At 44.6% G+C, this 21,931-nt stretch overlaps 1 protein-coding gene across 1 annotated transcript in view; it reads left to right on the top strand.

Moving 5' to 3' along the window:
- LOC137647079 (prostaglandin E2 receptor EP4 subtype-like) overlaps positions 1–21,931 on the top strand; it is a 552,101-nt gene that overhangs the window by 495,845 nt on the left and 34,325 nt on the right. The window contains exon 8 of the mRNA XM_068380247.1: positions 582–733. Within this exon, the coding sequence (XP_068236348.1) occupies positions 582–733 (152 nt within the window). The remainder of the gene's footprint in view (positions 1–581; positions 734–21,931) is intronic.

Raw genomic sequence — 21,931 nt, 5'->3', positions numbered from 1 at the left:
TGCTCTTGGACAGAGCGAATCAGTTTATACGTTTAAGAGTTTTTTTATGATCTTGTCTAACTAATTCTTGAATTTGTTTTCCGTGTTACTGTTTACCTTATCAGCTGGAAGTCCGTTCCATGTATTTGCTATTTTGTGTTTAAAGAAATTACCACATTAAGTGGTGTATCTTTTCAATTCTAGTTTGTATCCGTTACCTTGGGACTGAGAGAGAGAGAGAGAGAGAGAGAGAGAGAGAGAGAGAGAGAGAGAGAGAGAGAGAGAGAGAGAGAGAGAGAGAGAGAGTATTCGTAGAAATTTTGTTTTTCTTTAGATATTGGCAACTAACAGAGTGTATGAATCTTGATTTTCTGTCACAAGCTATTATTTTAACATTATATCTCTTGTTTATTTAGATATTAGCAAATGCACAGTATCAATAATTGGCATAATTTCTTTGAGAACATTTTGTTTTTTAAATTTTATAGATATAACAATTGTTATAATTAGATCAAGTTGGTTACAAACGTCACGGATATATCTGCCCTTCTAAATATCTCCTAATTTTAAGTCGTAATTAATGTTCTCATTTACTACTGCAGGTACGTGTACGTGATCCTCCGTCGCCAGAGACGCTGTAGCAACCGCCACGTGAGGAAGCTGGCGTCCTACATCTGCCCCATGGGATTCAAGGGTCCTAGCAATTCGTTCAACCACAGCTCCACAAGATCTCATAACTCCAACAACACTAATAGTATGGGTCTTCTTTGTTTCTTCTACGTCTCCCATTCATTTTTATCTCACCTTTTATATTCCTTACAATTCTACGAAAGAAAGCACCGTTGATAGTAATTTTTTATATAGCATTTTTTTTCCATAAATATAGTCCATTTCTTTTAGCGATGCATATTTGCACCGACTCGCAGCGGTACCCTTTTAGCTCGGAAAAGTTTCCGGATCGCTGATTGGTTGGATGAGATAATTCCAACCAATCAGCGATCCGGAAACTTTTCCGAGCTAAAAGGGCACCGCTGCGAGTCGGTGCAAATGTGCATCGCTAAAAGAAATGGACTATAGATGAATATATTATGAGTTGCATTTTAATCGAATTAGTATATTCATTATTTATTATTATTTTTATTTATGAATAGAGAATGCCTTTTTTTTTTGTCATTTCCTGCTATTTTCCTGTTTTTGTTTTTTGTGAAGCTTTTCATCGTAAACTCCAACATGATTTTCGCTTGCACGTCTTCCTAGCTTATATTTATTCTGGCTTTTATACCACATTCGAATAAGCTTCTGTAAAATAATTTCCATAAATTATGTTAATAATAATTTTTGTAATTATGATAATGATTTTATTGCTAATATTAATATTGATAATTGTGAGAATGATTTTATTGTTAATAATAATTTTGATAATTGTGATAGATTTTATTATTAATAATAATTTTAATCGTTTTAGTAACAATGATTTTAATCATAAAAGGTACCTTGCTTTAAAACAATGACGCATGCGTTCTAAATGGATTCTCCCTTTCTGTAGAGCGTTGATCACAAATGTATCGTTGATTTAAAAAAAAATGACGTGCGTTGATGGAGCCTAGATGGCTTCTCCGTTAGTAATAATAACAATTTTAATATTATAATAATTTTAATGTTTGAATTAATCTCTCTCTCTCTCTCTCTCTCTCTCTCTCTCTCTCTCTCTCTCTCTCTCTCTCTCTCTCTCTCTCTCTCTCTCTCTCTCTCTCTCTCTCTCAAGAAATCATATGTGGGTGTAAGAACATCCACAAAAAAAAAAAAAAAAAAAAATGAAGGTGATATGATCTTTCTCTTCCTGCAGTAAAAATTCTTCATGTATGCTTTATCAACTAAAACTTTGAGTGATGTGTTACAAGCAAGATATATTTTCTACCTCTACGAAAGTACACCGGCTTGTAATTACTCCAGTAATTTGTCTTTTTATTTGTTCATATATTTGAGACCGGCCTTCTTTTCCTTTACCATGTACTGTACACTACCTCTGTAATGGTTTTCCTTTACAGTATCATTGATGGTAAATATTATAAGTTTGGGAGATAATGTGATGTCTATAGCAGTGTGAATCATTGCCCACATGTTGTTATATAAATACATATGTATATATATACATATATATATATAGATTATATATATATATACATATATATACACAGTATATATATACATTATATATATATACACATATATATACACAGTATATATATATATATATATATATATATATATATATATATATATATATATATATATATATATATAACTGCTTATGTGTAGGTTTTATATTCATCACTTGATTCATATTTATTCCTTTGATCTTCTAATATCTGTTTTGCTTTGCAAACCATGTTTTATTTATTTTGAATAATAATTACTTAATTTCTATTTTTAGTAGACCTGCATTCTAATTTATATGTTCAGAAACCTCGATTAATCATTACATTATTTTTTATTTTTAGTAGACCTACATTCTAATGTATATGTTCACAAACCTCTTGATTAATGAATTTTACAAATTCCTAGAATAAACCAGGTTCATATTTCAGAGATATCTCGGAAAGACCCTTCCAGTAAGAAAAAAGGTATTTATATTCAAAACCATTTAAGGAAGATCTGGAAACGGCAAGTCTTGATGTTTGTAATGCAATTGTCAGCTTCTCTGTCTGTGACGCCGCAGATAAAAACGACTTTGAGTGAATGGACTTTAATTAATTTATGATAGGGATATTCTCTTGAAATATTTTGAAAGTTTTGGCAAGTGGATAAACTTGTCTCATATATGACATTATGGTTGGATAAAAGAAGAGATAAGTTACGGATTAGGTGAAGCAAGAAACGCAGCAGGTGTACATAAAAGAGATGTGATAATATTCTAGTGTCTGTGAAAGCCAAAGATGAAAAGTGTGAAGAGATAGTTGGAATAACTCTGGTATGATAGGAAAGGTTGCAGAATTTTGAGATATTCAAAACTTCTGTTGGTTCGGGTAGATTCGAGGAATGAAAAGGGTTTTTGAGAAGGGCGTACAATCCAGGAGTTGCCTGTTTATAGGGCTAAAGAAAGGGAAAATGAGAAAATTTTGGATACATGACTTGAAAAAGTATCGGATGAGAGGGTCATATTTTGTCTGGAAACAGGAGAAAAATTACAAAAATTAAAGTTTATGGTGAAGTAGCCTACTGTATATGTAAGAGGGTATACAATGCTACCTATGAGGTTCCCGTGTAGCTGTATGAAGAGGTTAATCTTACGAAAGTTTTCATCACTGCGAATGTGTCGTTGATCGTTGTCCTCTAGAGATTTCAAACGAAGCAGGGGAAGGAAGAGAAGGCGATGAATTGACGAACTAAGAAAATTTGCGGTTTATCGACTTCCAGTGTGCCACAGAAAGACCATAAACAGACGCGAGTGGAAGGATATGTTTGAGGCATTTGTCCTGCAGTAGACTAGTTACGGCTGATGATGATATATATATATATATATATATATATATATATATATATATATATATATATATATATATATATATATATACATATATATATATATATATATATATATATATGTATATATATATATATATATATATATATATATATATATATATATATATATATATGTGTGTGTGTGTGTGTGTGTGTGTGTGTGTGTGTGTGGTAGCCTACGTACAATTCCTTTGGTCAGACTATGACTGTGTGATTCTGGATATCATTAGTCAATATCCCAGACCTTGCAGCTTTGTTAAAAACATGAGACTCCCCGGGGTGCTTTTGGCTTTTATTATTATTATTATTATTATTATTATTATTATTATTATTATTATTATTACTTGCTAAGCTACATCCCCAGTTGGAAAAGTAGGATGCCACAATCCCAAGGGCTCTAACAGGGAGAATAGCCCAGTGAGGAAAGGAAATAAATAAAATACTGGAGAAGTAATGAACAAGGAAAATATTCCACGGACAGTAACAACCTTAAAAGTAACTCTTTCATATATGAACTATAAAAATCAAGATTACCAGAGGAAGAAAAATAAGACAGAATAGCGTTGCCGAGTGTACCCTCACGCAAGAAAGCTCCAGCCTAAGATAGTGGGAGACCATGGTACAGACGCTATGGCACTTCCCAAGACTAGAGAACAATGGTTTGATTTTGGAGTGTCCTTCTCCTAGAGGAGCTGCTTACCATAGCTAAAGAGTCTTTATTACCCTTACCAAGAGAAAGTAGCCACGGAACAACTACAGTGCAGTAGTTAACCCCTTGAGCTAAGAAGAATTGTACGGTAATCTCAGTATTACCAGGTGTATGAGGACAGGAGAATGTGGAAAGAATAGGCTAGACTATTCAGTGTATGTTAGGCAAAGGAAAAATGAGCTGTAACCAGAGAAAGATCCAACGTAATGCTCTGTCCAGTCAAAGGACACAATAATTCTCTTTGCCTGACTTCTTCACTTAAGCTATAACTGTATCCTGCATTTCCCTGTCTTTTATTTTACATATATTTTCTTTGTTCAGATCGTCCGTACCTGTAGAGTTACTTCAAATGGTTGCTTTCCATTTAAGAAAAATCCTTGCCGGCTAGCACCTCGATAAACATGAAATAAATCAGTTGTCTGCTTCAAATATTTTATAATGATTATGGAATTGACGGTGTACAGTATTTGACTGACAACAGTTATTGGGTAATCTTATGTTCTTAGTCGCTCTGTTCCCTTCTCGAACATACTGCTGCGTCCTGCACACTGTAACTATGTCAAATGACAGTATTAGCTTTAGCAATCTTCAGTAATGGTCGACTCGTTTTTATAATACCTCTGAATGGGCTGATATGAATCATTGTTGACCAGTTTCACTAATCACCTTACCAGTTACCTATTATTATTATTATTATTATTATTATTATTATTATTAGCCAAGCTACAACCTTAGTTGGAAAAGTAGGATGCTATAAGCCCAGAGGCTCCAATAGGGAAAATAGCCCAGTGAGAAAAGGAAAAAAGGAAAATAGAATATTTGAAGAAGAGTAACAACATTAAAATAAATATCTCCTATATAAACTATAAACATTTTAACAAAACGAGATGAAGAGAAATAATATAGAATAGTGTGCTCGAGTGTACCCTCAAGCAAGAGAACTCTAAACCCAAGACAGTGGAAGACCATGGTACAGAGGCTATGGTACTATGTAGCAAACGTATTACTACCCTGCATTCATTTGACAAAAGAATAACATATCTCGACTTTACTAATGGGAACTGATTTTCTTGTCTTCCTGCCATTCATGTTTCGGAAAAGAAGAAGATTTGAATATTGAATTTGTTGTCAGACGTGACGTCACGTCAGTCGCTGTCAACCACAGACTTCCTGAACGTTAGTTCCATGTTCCCTTTAATTCTAGACTTCTAGCTTCTGGTGCCATTGTTATTGGTGATTTAGGTAACCTATGTTTATTATTTAAGTTCTTGGTGATATATTTTTTATTAGGTAGTTTTCTCGTGGTAGTAATAGTTCGTAATTTTATTGTCATAAGTATATCATAAATATTTTCCGGTGACCGGCATTACTGATGCTGTAGTAAATGTCAAACCTATATATACTTACCTTTGGTTTGCGCCCTTGTTACAGTGGTATCTATCGTTATGAACCTCCTAACCATTTATTGTGGTAGGTGTTTTATAAGTGTTGCTAAAATTAGGAGATTTGGCTAATAAAATTCGGTTTTTTACTGAATTTTATGATTAATATACATTGAAAAGATTAGTCTGGTAAGCTTTTTATTTTATTTTTTTTTACCAATACTTCTATGGCAAACTGGTTGCCCTTTTCCCATGCCCCACTTATCGATTTTTTGGGGGAACCACAGTGTAAATCTAGTTTTTGAAGTGGAGAATAAGCTAAAGAGAGGTAAAGCCTTTGGGACTATGTCATCAAGTCTAATCTAAGAGAGAAGTTCCATGCAGTCTGAATACACACATTCGAAGTTAGTTCCAAAATGAATAGTTAAATTTTGAAACAAAATAAATGGTTGAAAAAAAGATGTTTGGCTTACGTGTGAGATTGCTAAAACCTACAATAATAGAGGATTTTAAACTAAGACTGTTGGTTTGGTGATTGTTAGTATGCACTCTAATACAACTCCCCTAATTTAGACTAGGGTGGTATGGTCTACCAGACTGGCATCAGACCCCAACCTCACCGACTAGTTGGTATCTTTGACAAAGATACGTTTTAACCTAACATTACTGTGGTTGGTTTATAATACAAAATCTGGAGCTTTTGTAGTTGGGTGAGACTGACCAGGGTAAAATTTCAAAAGTTATGGCTGAAAAAGCAAAATTTTAAAAGGGAAACTCAAGAATACCACTTAACCTAAGGTTTCCCCACCTAACCTAACCTAGGAGCCTTTTACTTGCCTACCGTGTTTGCTTCGCTTCCTCCCCCTTAGACTATTGTATATAGATTAACTCTAAGATACCTTCTCTACCATGTGTTTGCTTCCCAACTAACTTCACTTCTAGCAAGGTAACACAAAGTGATAATTTTTTTTTTTCATTGTAAAACTAGCTTCGTTTTATTGTATTTCAGACCATGATAAATACAATTTTTACGAGAAAAACCCATTTGACAGGAAATAAAGTTTACGCCAACCGCAACAAATTATATTTACTCCCAAGACCATTTTGGCAGAGACTGCCTAGATATAGGATTTGCTCACAATATTTAGTTCAGGAATTTATGGCTGTGATTCTCCAATAGGAGAAATATCTTTACTTATTTAAATCATTGTGGCTGTAGTTTATTTGTGTGCCTTTTAACAAAAATAGTACCTGTACTTTAAGAACAGCTGGACATTTAGTATTAATAGATATTAGATTCTCATAATTGTCATCTTAAAAATGATTAATTGTAAAATATTTCAATTCTCAACATGAGATTTTCTACCTCAATGATAACATGAATGCAGTTATTGTAATAACCACATACATGACATTTTGTTGTCTTGGGAACTTGCCAATCTGACTTCTTAACGACACTGGGAAAAATTGTAGAACATGGAACTACATTTTCAATAGAAAAAAAATAACATCCCACAGCAAATATTGTGCTTTCAGCAAATTTGACCTTTATGTCCACCACAAATAAAGCGTCTCTCGTTATCCCCTCCCCTTTCCCTATGGACACAGGTGGGAAACTGGGCTTTGGGTGGGGGAAAACAGTAGGAAATGTAATTATTTAACAGTTTTGAGGTTTGCAAAATGCCACAGAACCTAACAAACCCCCCTTACCTAACCTAATAGTTCCCAGGTCACAGATCTAACTGAGGGCAAGCCCCCTAGGCACCCCTTCCTAGATCACGGACCTAGGCGGTGGCAAGGCCGCAGATCACAGACCTAGCTGGGACGAGCTCCCCTTAGACCCCCTTACCCAGGTCACAAAATCTAAAAGTAAATCACAAATAAGTCTTTACCTTGTGATTGATACCTGCGTCCCCCCCCCTTTTCTTTTTTGCCATCTTCACAGTCGAGTTACAATAAAATGTTTTGGTCTTCCCTAAAAGATGACTCAGAATTACATAAAGGACACTTAAATTTTTAGGGATAGCATACTGAGATTTTTAATCATTATTCATAACACTCAATTTACCATAATACTTGCTATGAAACCTGGCTACAGCATCCATATAACCATAATGGCAGTAATTACACCTCATTACTTTGGGCTCCATAACACACAACCAACACATAACAGAACTACAAAGGAACTGAGTCCTCCTCCTAAAATAACAGAGCGTGTCACAGGACTGCCTATGTCACACTCAAGCATAGAAATATGCCCAAATATGATAAAACAAGATGGTAGGGGAAGGTTGGGGGATGAGCCACGTACAAATGAACGAATGGTAGTAATTTCATTGGTAGAAAGAAAGTGGGAGGAGGGCTAATGCACAGGAAGTATAAAGTTGTTATTGCACAACAAGGTACAGTATTTACAAACGTACGAGCAGGAGCATATATGTGTGGTTTGTAAAATGAAAAAAACATTTCACGGGAATAGAATGCCGACTTATGTGTAATCTTTTGTGGATTTATTATGTACTCCGGAAAATAATGTATAGATAAGAAAAGGTTAGTTTTACCATTATTTATTGTTTCGCTAGTAAATTTTCATCACCCAAAACCCCCCGGTTCCCACTAGACAGCCCCTATTATCATAAGCTATTATAGGGTATATCTTATTAACTATTTATTCGTAACGGAAATAAAGATAATTTTCGAAAAAACCAGAAGTTTTTCTCTATAAAACAGCATTCGTTTATTCGTAAATCTTTTTCTGTGTTTTTCTATAATGATACACTGCCACTGTAAAGTTTTTATATCTGGTACAGTGCTGTAATAAGTTTCTAGGCAATTCCAAACAACTGGAACACATTGACAACATTATGGATGGAGTGTTTGATAGTGAAAAAGGTAAATATACTGTATAATACTCTACTGTAATTTGTAGCCAATTACAGTACTGTACATGAACCATAGGTTTTTTAAATTGTTTTCTTGTATTATATCCATTTCTGACCATGAATTTTTTGGGGAAACCATCTTTTTGTAAGTTTTCCTTCTTCCCTATATAAAAACATAATTGATTGAATCAATTATCTGGGAAACCAGGTTTTTTGGCTGAGGAAATGCCAAAAATGTGTGATTTAAAGCAGTATCAATGGTTAGAAATTCATAAAAAATCAATAACCAGTTTGCCCCCCAAAAATGTAGCTGACCCCAAAAACTTTTAAGTTGTTTAAAAGCATCGTCCTTACTGGTGATGGAGTTCTTAACCCATAATGCAGCTAACCATTGGGCCAACTGGGTCCTGAAGAGTTGCGATTCTGTCATCTCCAAGTTCCAGTGACAGGTGCTGGGAAGGGAGATTAATTTTCTCTGGAACTCGTTTCTGTAAGGGCGTCATCCTTGTTTCCTCTTGTGGATGTCAAGGCAGTGACTGAGAATTGGAGGAAGGCAAATCAAGACTCCCTCTTCCACAGGCTGTTACATCTTGTCCTTTCTCATTGCCACCTGCTAGGCCCAAGGCTTCTCTGGCACTGAGGCAAGGCCATAAGACCACTATGGTTGGCCCAAAGCAGTATCAGCTCAAGAAGGGTAATTCCAAAAGGCTGCAATTTCAGGGCAAGAGAGCCAGAGGATGAGGGAGAGACCTGGCAACAAGGTCAGTGTTCCTGCTAGGGATAGCTTCCTTCCTGTAGTAACACCAGTGGAGAGATGCCCAAGACTTGGGTGGCAGAAGTGGCAAACCCCAATGATATTATTGTCCTTTTCAACAGAATCAGCGAAGGACAAAGACCTTCAAGCAGAAGTTGAGATCATGTTAGAGAAGGGTGCTCTCCAAGAGGTCCTTGACTGGTCCCCAGGCTTTTACAGTCTACTTTTTCTTGTAGAGAAAGACTGGAGGCTGGACACCAGTCATCAACCTCATAGCTCTGGACAAGTTTGTTCAACTCCGGTCAGGCCAGAAGACATGAAGTCTCATTGGACCTGAAGGAAGTGTACTTCCAGATCCCAGTCCATCCTTCCTTAAGGAAGGACCTCTGGTTCATATTGCACGACAAGGTTTACCAATTCAGGGTGCTGTGCTTCGGCCTGTCAACAGCCCCTCAAGTTTTCACAAGAATATTCACTTTAGTTTCAACCTAGTCCCAAGTCAATGGCAATCATCTTCATTATCTAGACAACTTGCTGATCCTGCCTGACTCGGTGGAGACCCTTCTCCTCCATCAAGACAGACTTCTCCAGTTTTGCCTCGATCTAGGAATTCTGGTAAACAGGGAGAAGTCGAACTTGCTATATCAGGACGTGGTATAGCTAGGATGAGGATAAATACTGTTCAAGTGATAAGTCTTCCCTCAGCAGAAGAGATTTGCAAGATTCAAAGAAGCGGTGCAAAAATTCCTTGAGCAAAACTCGCAGCCATCCCACCAGTGGCAACGACTGTTAGGTCACCTGGCCTTTTTAGAGTGTCAAGTGCCAAATAGTCGTCTTTGCATGCGCTCACTTCAATGGCAACTGAAAACCTTTTGGTCTTTGGGCAGGGACCATATTCTGTTAGGGACAGAGCAGAGGAGAGACCTGAATTGGTGGAGTCTTGACTCTAATCTTAGAGGAGTAGACCCTCTTTCTCCTTCCCTGGATTTGATGCGTTTCACAGATTAATCAAAAGAGGGTGGGGGCTCACCTGCCACAGTACATGGCCACTGGAGTGTGGTCTGAGTCAGATAGGCTTTGCCATATAAACCTGCAGTTGGGAGCAATGTACCTTGCTCTTACACATTTCCAACAACTTCTATCAGGTCACTCGGTAGTGTTGATGAGTGATGACACGACTGTAGTGGCATACTTAAATGAGGGATTATTTCAAGGCAATTTGCCAATTTGCCGTAGAAATCTTGCTTTGGACAGCGTACAATGCAATCTCACTGTTAGCCTGGGCAAAAAGAACATCTTTGCAGACAATCTGAGTCTTAAAACTCAATTAGTTGGATCCAAGTGATCTTTGAGTCCTCAGATAGCAGGCAAAATACTATAATGACTTTGTGGGGTTCGTCAACCATAAAATTGTTTGCAATGACCCTAAACTTTAAACTTCCGGTGTACTGCTCGCTGGTACCGGACCCACAAACGGCATTCCAGGATGCCTCCCAGCACCTGTAGGACAACCTGGACATACAGTATATACGTTCCTTCCATTCTACCTCTTGAGGAAAGTCCTCATCAGGGTCAGATCTGCAGCCAACCTATCAGTGACTGTGATAGCTCCGCTATGGCTACGGACTGAATTGTACTCTGACCTTCTACTGCTGTTGGTGGAGGTTCCTAGGGAGCTACCAGTGGCATTATCGTGCCAGTGGTTAACGGGGTATCAGGATGCTGACCTTACGCATAATCATGCTCAGATGCAGTGATCCTGGGTATAAAGCTCCAGCCAATTGGAAAAAAGACTTCGACCCACCATAGGGTGAGTCTCCTATGTAAAGAACAAGGGTTTGTATTTGTGTCAGAGCAAATGGCAAGTTTGAAGTTATTTGTATATTTTCGAACTATACAGTACAAATCTGAGTTCTTTACATAAATCTTGCCCGCTAACACCTACCCCTGGAAGTCCCATCTGTAATGAAAGTGGGGTTGTTGAGTGAAGGGAGTGGGCGGTGCTTCCCCCTTACTAACTAGTAACAACCAGTCCAGTTATTAGCACCATGTTAAAAGTTTTTATAGCCAAGTTCCAGCTTATGCTAATTTTTATTTCCTATGTAAAGAACTCCAGTTTGTATAATAAAGAAAAATATAATTGTTCCGTAACTGAAATACAAACCACGCTATTTACATGGGGTAGTTACTTCGGCGTAGCTGAACGACGAGCCATAAAAGTTTTAACGAGGGTTTCCCACCCCACCGGGGAGGGGTAGCTAGCCACCCCCCCCCTCACACACACCGGTGAAAGGCTCTCTTTACTTTTGGCTCAGAGAGACGTCAGATGTGTCTGCGCTCTCCTCGTTTTTGACTGCCATAATTTTGTTTGCTTTCTCTTTTCAGTGTGTGTGTGAAGTTGGCCTCTATTACTCATCATGCGTAGGTGCCCTGGACTTTCTGGCCGCCTTTGTGGTACCTTTATGTCGGCCTTGGACACGGATCCTCACTCCTTATGCCCTCAGTGTAGGGGCCAACGGTGTGATAGGTATAATGTATGTATTGAGTGTAGGGAGTGGTCTACCTCCCAGTGGGAGAGGTTTGCCCGGCGACGCAAGAAGAAGGCTAAAAGGGATCTTTCTCCTTCGGAGGTTTCTCAGAAGAGAGAAAATCCCAAGACGACTTCTTCCATAGCCCTTTCCTCCTCCGAAGCTCCCACTCGAGCGGCCTCTCCCGAGAGGCCGGCGAGTGGTAGCGTAGACCGCAGTGCTGTTAACCGATCCCGGGGTGAGGGAGAGGTAGTTGCCTACCATAGCGAGGCAGCTGCCCCTCCTCCCCCGGAGGAGGAATTTGTGTCTAATACTGTACAGTAATGATCTTTTGCAGCTTTGGGCTTCCTTGGGGCTACAGGGTTCGCCCTCCAAGGAAGCTCTGTTTGACATGATCAAACTGGGTGCGGCCGTCAAACAATCGCCAACTTCAGCGGAGATAGATCCTCTGTCTGTGGTTGACGTTGTGGTGACGGAAACATCCCGTGGGTCTAGCCAAACGCCCGTTCCTGTGGCTGAGGTAGCTGAAGGTTTAGACTCCCCCTCCGAACATCCTTCGAGGGAGGAGCTAAGTCCCACGGTCTCTCCTGCCGGTGTTTCTCCCTCTCGGGGGAGTTCAATAACAGAGACTCCTCTTCGGAGGCCCATCGATGGTCAGCTTGCTGATCTCATGGCCCCTCGTGGGCGTATAAGGCGGAAAGTTCGTCCTCCCCTTCGCCGAAGAGGCCTTCATTTCCCCTTCAAAGGGGTTAAGAGGCGTCTCTTCGGCTCGTCGTTACCACAGTCCTCTGCGGAGGAGACGACTCGCCGTTCACCTGTCCTGCCAGCTACCAACCTAGACCTCTTCAGGGATCGTTCGCGATCCCCTTCGGAGGATGGTCGTCCTTCGGGACATTGTGACCTGTCGCCCAGACCATCCACTTCCAGAGTTCCTGATGCGCGTGACGCGCCACCCGATACTGCCACTGCGCAGTCTCCAGGCCCTTCAGGGCTGAAGGGGCTTGAGCACAAAACTGTGTCTCTTGCCCTCAAGTGCCAGGCACCGCCTGAGCACTCGCCTGCCGATGTTGCTGATGTTCCTGACTTAGCGCCTCGGCGCTCACCCTCAGGCATTCGCGCCTCCGTTCCTGTTATGTGCCAGGGTCCACCTGCGCGCCCACGCCCTTCGGCGCCCTCCAGCAGTTCCTGAGGTAGCGCGTCAGCGCTTACCTGCGCATACGCGCCCAGTTCCTGATACGGCGGTCCAGCGCTCACCTGCGCGTACACGCCCACCGGTGCCCCAGAGGCCACCTGCGCCACCGCGCCCATCAGCAGTTCCTGAGGTAGTGCGCCAGCGCTCACCTGCGCATACGCCCCCAGTTCCTGATACGGCGCTCCAGTGCTCACCTGCGCATACGCGCCCACCGGTGCCCCAGAGGCCACCTGCGCCACCGCGCCCATCAGCAGTTCCTGAGGTAGCGCGCCAGCGCTCACCTGCGCATACGCGCCCAGTTCCTGACACGGCGCTCCTGCGCTCACCTGCGCATATGCGTCCACCGGTGCCCCAGCGGCCACCTGCTCTCACGCGCCCTTCAGTTCCTGCTTCGTCGTGCGCGGTCCAAGAGGCACCTAAGCTGGCGCACAGGTTCCTATGGACTCGTCGCGCCCGTCTGGGGAGACGAGCGACACGCGCCCACGTGCGGTTCCAGCTCCTGCGCCCACGCGCCCTCGCGTTGCTACATCCCAGCGCGTCGCCCAGGAGGCTCCCAAGTTAGCGCACGGGTGCTCACGGCCGCCTCTGGGCTCTCCCTCTAGACCGCGCGAGCTTGCATCTGATGCAGCCGCTCACGACGCTCCAGTAACGCGCCCTGTTCCCGCTACACGCCCTGTTCCTGTATTCAAGGCGACTAAGGTTGCCCTTCAGCGAACACCAGAGTGTTATCATCCAACGGGGCGCCCTGCGAGGCCGCCGCAACAACGCACTCCGGTGCGACCGCATCCTGATACGCGCCATGCGCGTCCACGATCACCGGCGCGGCCAATGCGCCCACAGGCGAGTATGCCGGTCTTATCCGACTAGCGCCAACCGCCGCGCCAACGCTCCATCCAGGTCGCTCGCGACCCTGCTCCAGCGCTAACGCGCCCTCGGCCGCTTCTTCCTGACACGCGCTCAGGCGCCCCCGTTATCTCGCGCCCTTTGGGGCCGCACCAGGTCGCTGCGCGCCCGTGCGTTCTGCCGCCTCCTGCTCCAGCTCCTGCTCATCATATGCCCTCGCCATCGCCTACGCGCTCTAGCGACCATGTTCCCGCTCCAGCTGCTGCGCGCTCACGCGCCCGCGCTTTAGCCAGCGCACCATCGCGCCATCGCTCCTGAATCCCCACCTACACGCCATCGCGCCCGCCCCTGCCCCCGCCCGCGCGAGTTTCCAGTATCGCGCCAACCATTCACGCGCGACCCTGACCAGGGCCCGGCTTACGAGCCCCAGCGCGAGCGCTACCAGGCGGACTCCTCGTCGTTGCGTTCCCCTCCCCGCCAGCGCAGACCAGCGCGCTCGCCGGAGGAGGGCCGCTTCCCGGACAGGTCTAGGGACTCTTCTCTTTCAGCCCTGCAGGCGAACCCTCGTTTGTCGACTCCTCCTAGGGATCCCTCGATCCCCTTCCCTCCAGAGGGGGTGTCTGACAGCGCGACTGTCAGACAGCAGCCCCGGTTCGGCACCCTAGTCAGAGCCCTTGTGCAGGCTATTAAGCCCGCCCTCTCTCATTCGGGACACGAACTAGCGGCAGCTTCCTCCCTCCTGAAGAGGAAGAGAGGAGTCTCTCCCGTGGATCCTCCTCTGAGGCCTATTCTGTCTCCGCGCAGATCCTTGCGCAAGGCTCCTTCTCCCCCCCTCAGACCTTCTCGCCCTCCCCTGTGGAGGAGGATTACCGCTCCTCAGGAGAGTCGGATGAGCCGGAACACTCCCCCATCGCACCAATGGGGGAGGCTCCGCCTCTCCCTGAGAGGTCTTTTCGTCCAGAGGTGGAGAAGAGCCTGCCCCCTTCGCTACTCGAGTCCTGTATCCCGCCCAGGAGGGAGCCTAAGGACTCTTTAAGACGATTCCCAAATCGTCAGCGAGGATCAAGCAGGAACCGTCTAGAGCCGCCGAGGATATCCACGTGTCCCCCCAGGAAGAGCCACTGGGGACGGGAGACTTCGCTGCAAGTCCTTCAGGAGGAGAGCACCAGGAGTCAGAACACGCATTCTGGCAAGTCCTGACCCTCATGAGGAACCTTAATGGGATCCCAGACCCTGAGGTCCCACCTCGTGAAGGGAAGGACACAGTCCTGGACCGCGTCAACGGCACCCAGAAACCCTCTAGGGCCAGTGCAGCGTTGCCCTGGTCTCAAGGGATGAAGAATGCCAGAGACAAGGTCGAGGGCCAGCTCTCTGAGCTTGGCTCCTCCAGCAGATCGAGTGCCGGTAATAAGCTCCTCCCTCCTCCTCGGGTCCATCAGAGGAGGTACTTCGAGATCCTCGAGGAGTCTTGTCTGAGTCTTCCCTTACACCACTCCGTGGAAGAACTCACAGGGGGAGTCCCTCTTGAGAGACCCTCCAATCGGCACGTGTCCTTCTCAGCCACTGAGGTCCTGAGTCAGGAGAAGGTCACCAAGTGCGCTCGACATCTGGCTGGGGTCTCTGGGCATCCTGGTGCGGTCCGAGGACCTCTCCAAAGAAAGCATCAGGAAAGCGCTGGAAACATTTCTTCTCTCGGGCACACGGACCATTGAGTTTCTGGCCCACCAAGTCTCGAGCTTGTGGGCCAATACGATCCTCAAGCGTCGGGACGCTGTGGCCGAGAGGTTCCATCATAAGGTACCTGGTGCAGAGGCTAGCAGGCTCAGACACTCTTCCGTTCTCGGTAAGAGCCTGTTTGAGCCTAAGGACGTGGAGCTCACTGCTGAGAGGTGGAGGAAATCCAACCAGGATTCTCTCATCCACAGGGCCCTGACATCGAGGCCCTACAAACCTCCAGCAGTCCAGCAGCCTCGTCCGGCTAAGGACACAAAGAAGACGACCACCGCAGCGAAGCCCAAGGTGTCTAAGCCCTTTCCTGCCAAGAGCAGAAGGGGCAAGAAGTCCTCCAGGGGAGGCAAAAACCCTAGAGGTACCAGCCGAGGCTGGAAGCGCTAGGGTTGGCAATCCCCCTGCATGTCCACCAGTGGGGGGATGCCTACAGAGTTGTGCGACAAGGTGGCAGCAACTCGGGGCGGATGCCTGGACGGTCTCCGTGATCTCTCTAGGTTATTGCGTCCCGTTCACAGACTCTCTACCTCCCCTGACAGCGAATCCAGTGTCGTTGAGCTCTTTTGCCATGGGATCGGCAAAGGGGCAGGCCCTCCGGGCCGAAGTCCAGACCATGTTGGAGAAGGACGCTCTCCAGGAGGTTGTAGACGGGTCCCCAGGCTACTACAGTCGACTCTTTCTTGTGAGAAAGGCGTCTGGAGGCTGGAGACCAGTCATCGACCTCTCGACCCTCAACGGGTTTGTCAAGCAGACTTCGTTCAGCATGGAGACGGCAGACACGGTCAGACTTGCAGTGAGACCACGAGACTTCATGTGCACACTGGACCTGAAGGACGCGTACTTCCAGATCCCAATCCATCCGTCTTCAAGGAAGTACCTGCGATTTTGCCTAGACAACAAGATCTACCAGTTCAAGGTGCTGTGTTTCGGTCTCTCCACAGCTCCTCAGGTGTTCACCAGAGTATTCACCATCATCTCTTCGTGGGCCCACAGGATCGGCATCCGTCTCCTTCGTTATCTGGACGACTGGCTGATCCTGGCGGACTCGGAGGCAACCCTTCTTCGCCACCGAGACAGACTCCTCGAAGTTTGCCAGGATCTGGGGATCGTGGTAAATTTCGAGAAGTCCTCCCTGCAGCCCTCTCAGAAACTGGTATATCTAGGCATGGTCATAGACACCAATCTCCACAAAGCCTTCCCATCAGACGAAAGGATAGCAAGGCTGAGGAAGGTTGCGAGACCTTTCCTCAATCGAGAAGAACTCCCAGCCCAATCGTGGCTTCGTCTCCTCGGCCACCTCTTCTCCCTGACCCGTCTCGTTCCCAACAGTCGCCTCAGAATGAGATCCCTTCAGTGGGGACTCAAGTCTCGGTGGAGTCAAGGACACGACTCCCCGGACATCTTGATACCGATGGGACCTCGGAACGGGCGGACCTCAGTTAGTGGGTGGCAGACGAGAATCTACGAAAGGGAGTGGATCTTCTCGTCCCTTCCCCGGATTTGATGCTGTTTTCGGATGCATCAAACAAAGAGTGGGGGGCCCACGTTCTGAGCTACAGGACGTCAGGCCTGTGGTCAGAATCAGAAAAGTACCTTCATATAAACCTGCTAGAAATGAAGGCCGTGTTCCTGGCACTTCAGAAGTTCCACCAAGTCCTGGCGGGCCACTCTTTGGTGGTGATGAGCGACAACACCACAGTCGTGGCTTATATCAACAAGCAGGGAGGTACCTTTTCGGAACAGCTATCCCATCTTGCAGTAGAGATCCTGAGATGGTCCGAAGTCCACTCGATTTCACTAGCGGCTCGCTTCATTCCAGACAAAAGGAATGTGCTCGCCGACAGTCTGGTCTGAGCAGAGCGACGCAGGTAGTGAGTACCGAGTGGTCTTTGGATCCTCAGATAGCCAACAAAGTCCTGACTTTGTGGGGTTCCCTGACGGTGGATCTGTTCGCTATGGCGCTGAACACCAAGCTCCCGCTGTACTGCTCCCCAGTTTAGGACCCCAAGGCTCTCTGGCAGGATGCCTTCCAACAACGGTGGGACAACGTCGATGTGTACGCCTTTCCCCCGTTCTGTCTGATGAGGAGGGTACTCAACAAGACCAGAACATCGGTCAATCTCTCGATGACCTTGATAGCTCCGCTATGGCATCATGCAGGGTGGTTCCCGGACCTTCTGCAGCTCCTCACGGAGATCCCGAGGGAGCTTCCTCCACGTCGCGAGCTACTCAAACAACCACACTCCAACATCTACAACAAAGCCGTAGCTTCGCTTCGACTTCACGCCTGGAGACTATCCAGCATCTCCTCACAGAGAGAAGATTTTCGCAGCAAGTTGCGAACAGGATGTCTGGCCACCTGCGCAAGTCATCCGCAGGAGTCTACCAGGCGAAGTGGCGAGTTTTCTGTGGTTGGTGCCGTGGAAGGGGTATCTCTCCCCTCGATGCCACTTTACCAGCAATAGCGGAGTTCCTCGTTTATCTGCGGGAAGAAATGCGCCTTTCAGTCTCGGCAGTGAAAGGCTATCGCTCAGCCTTAAGTCTTGCCTTCAGGCTCAAAGGAATGGACATTTCCTCCTCGCTGGAACACTCTCTCTCCTCATACGGAGTTACAAACTTACCTGCCCTCAGTCGGAAGTGAGACCTCCTCCTTGGAACGTGGTTCGAGTTCTCAGGTCTCTTAAGAGACCTCCCTACGAACCATTACGCCAGGCTTCTGATCGCCACCTTACCTGGAAGACGGTGTTCCTGCTAGCTTTGGCCTCGGCCAAGCGAGTTAGTGAACTTCATGGTCTCTCCTACGACGTCGCCTATTCAAGGGGATGGGGGGAGGTAACGTTCAGCTTCGTCCCCGAGTTTGTTGCCAAGACTCAGAACCCGGGAGTGCCAGACCCAAGGTTCGACTCCTTCCAGGTTTTGAGTCTCCGTTCTGTAACAGATGACCCAGACCATCTCCTACTGTGCCCAGTCAGGAGTCTGAAGTTGCATCTTGAAAGAACTGCTGCAGTCCGCCCCCAGGTGCAAGCCTTGTTCGTGAGCACCGGGGAGACGAAGAGGAGGGTCACCAGGAATACCATCTCGGCCTGGATTCGCAAGGTAATTCTTCTGGCCTTGAATCCTGACCCTCCTCCGTCACGTCGCCCTAGGGCACATGACGTCAGGGGCGTGGCTACGCCCTAGCCGTCAAGAAGAACTTTTCGGTGACGCAGATCCTGCAAGCTGGGGTGTGGAAGCGTCAGACCACCTTCACGGCCCACTACCTGCAAGACGTGACACACAGGAGGCTCGATACGTTCTCTATCGGCCCTGTGGTGGCTGCACAATAGCTGGTCTAACCTCAGGCTCCTTATTGGACAAGTAGCAGAAGGTTGAGGGCATTGTTACCCGGTTTTAGTCTGTGTGAATGAAAAGATCTGTCTGGCCCTTTTCTTTTCTTCCTCCTCTCCTCCTTTGGAGAAAAACAGCATCCTGGGTCCTTTGCACAGCTGACCTCGAACCTCAGCAGGTAAACCATGCTCCCTTGTGTTCCTAGTGTTAAGTTGTAATACTGTCATGTCCCCATACCCTGACGAGGTGGTATTGGGAGAGTCCTAGCCTATATTTCCATCTGAAGAACTCCAGGTCAACTTCCTAGGACGAGTCACTACTCACCTTCACACACAGCTTACGTAGGCCGCATCAGTCTCACAACTGCCTGCGAGGAGCAGGGGCCCCCTCAACCCATGAGTTCATTCAAACTCTGGTTCGGGGTCCCCGGGCAAGCCAAAGCCAGTATTATTATTATTATTATTACTATCCAAGCTACAACCCTAATTGGAAAAGCAAGATGCTATAAGCCCAGGGGCTCCAGTAGGGAAAAATAGCCCAGTGAGGAAAGGAAATAAGGAAATAAATAACTGAAGAGAACTAATTAACAATAAATCATTCTAAAAAAAGTAATGTCAAAAGAGATATATCATATATAAACTATTAACAACGTCAACAACAAATATGTCATATATAAACTATAAAAAGACTCATGTCCGCCTGGTCAACAAAAAAGCATTTGCTCCAACTTTGAACTTTTGAAGTTCTACTGATTCAACAACCCGATTAGGAAGATCATTCCACAACTTGGTGACAGCTGGAATAAAACTTCTAGAGTACTGCGTAGTATTGAGTCTTATGATGGAGAAGGCCTGGCTATTAGAATTAACTGCCTGCCTAGTATTACGAACAGGATAGAATTGTCCAGGGAGATCTGAATGTAAAGGATGGTCAGAGTTATGAAAAATCTTATGCAACATGCATAATGAACTAATTGATCGACGGTGCCAGAGATTAATATCTAGATCAGGAATAAGAAATTTAATAGACCGTAAGTTTTTGTCCAACAAATTAAGATGAGAATCAGCAGCTGAAGACCAGACAGGAGAAAAATACTCAAAACAAGGTAGAATAAAAGAATTAAAACACTTCTTCAGAATAGATTGATCACCGAATATCTTAAAAGACTTTCTCAATAAGCCAATTTTTTGTGCAATTGAAGAAGACACAGACCTTATATGTTTCTCAAAAGTAAATTTGCTGTCAAGAATCACGCCTAAAATTTTGAAAGAGTCATACAAATTTAAAGAAACATTATCAATATTGAGATCCGGATGTTGAGGAGCCACCGTCCTTGACCTACTTACAATCATACTTTGAGTTTTGTTAGGATTCAACTTCATACCCCATAATTTGCACCATGCACTAATTTTAGCTAAATCTCTATTAAGGGATTCACCAACCCCAGATCTACATTCAGGGGATGGAATTGATGCAAAGAGAGTAGCATCATCTGCATATGCAACAAGCTTATTTTCTAGGCCAAACCACATGTCATGTGTATATAGTATGAAAAGTAATGGGCCAAGAACACTACCCTGTGGAACACCGGATATCACATTCCTATACTCACTATGGTGCCCATCAACAAAAACTCTTTGAGATCTACTACTTAAAAAATCAATAATAATGCTAAGAAACGACCCACCCACTCCCAACTGTTTCAGTTTGAAAACAAGGGCCTCATGATTAACACGGTCAAAGGCAGCACTAAAATCAAGGCCAATCATACGAACTTCCCGACCAAAATCAAGGGATTTCTGTACTGCATTGGAGATTGTAAGAAGGGCATCACATGCTCCAAGGCCTTTCCGAAAACCAAATTGCAAACTAGGGAATAGATGATTACCTTCAGCAAACCTATTAAGACGTTTTGCCAGAAGACGTTCAAAAACTTTAGATAATATGGGAGTTATGGAAATTGGGCGGTAATCAGTGGGACTTGAGCTACCACAAACACATTTACATAGAGGAGTAACATTACCAATTCTCCAACAAGTGCTAAAAGCTCCTCTTCTTGCTAACTTGCGTAAAATAACAGATAACTTTGGAGCTAAGAAATCTGCTGTCTTTATAAAAAACAAAGGAAAAATACCATTAGGGTCTACACCTCCATAAGCATCAAGGTCCATCAACAGAGCTTTAATCTCACGAGATCGAAAAGCTAAACTAGTTAGTTTACCCTCAGGAAAACAGGAATGAGGAAGTTCAAGTTTTTCATTACTCTGTTTACTGTCAAAAACATCAGCCAAAAGGGTTGCCTTTTCCTTTGGACAGTGAGTGACTGAGCCATCTGGTTTAAGTAAAGGAGGAACTGTTGCATCTACACCAAAGAGTGCAGATTTAAGGGTAGACCACCATTTATGTTCCTGAGTTGTACCAGAGAGGGTTTCTTTTATGATTAAATTGTACTCCTTTTCAGTTGAGGCATAAACTCTCTGAGCAAAAGCTCGAAGCTGAGTATAGTTGTTCCAGGTCAAATCTGATCTGTTACCCTTCCAAAGGTGATAGGCCTCCTGCTTCTCCAAATAAGCACGTCTACAATCATCATTGAACCACGGTTTGTCCTTCATTCGGTACCTTAGCACACGAGAAGGGATACGCCTATCAATTATGTTGACTAGATTCTCATTCAAAGGGACAACAGGATCTACACTATTATATAATTGTGACCAATTCAAGCACAAAAGATCATGCAAAATCCCATTCCAGTCTGCTTGGGATTTCATATAAATTTTACAAGAATATGATATACTGTATCAGGGACAGGCTGCTCAGTCTTCACTAATAATGAAATCAAGGCATGATCAGAAGTCCCGACTGGAGAACCAACCTTACTAGTTATAACGCCAGGGGAGTCAGTGTATACGAGGTCCAAGCAATTACCAGACCTGTGAGTAGCTTCATTTATGATTTGCTCACAGCCTGATTCCGAGGCAAAGTCTAAAGCTCTTAAGCCATGGCGATCGGTAGGAGAGATAGAACTCAACCACTCCCTATGGTGAGCATTAAAATCACCAACAAAGACAAACGAAGCCTTTCT

Source organism: Palaemon carinicauda, chromosome 9, assembly GCF_036898095.1.
Source record: "Palaemon carinicauda isolate YSFRI2023 chromosome 9, ASM3689809v2, whole genome shotgun sequence".
Taxonomy (NCBI): Eukaryota; Metazoa; Arthropoda; class Malacostraca; order Decapoda; family Palaemonidae; genus Palaemon; species Palaemon carinicauda.
Note: the sequence above shows the minus strand (reverse complement) of the source record. Positions and strands in the feature narration are given on the sequence as shown.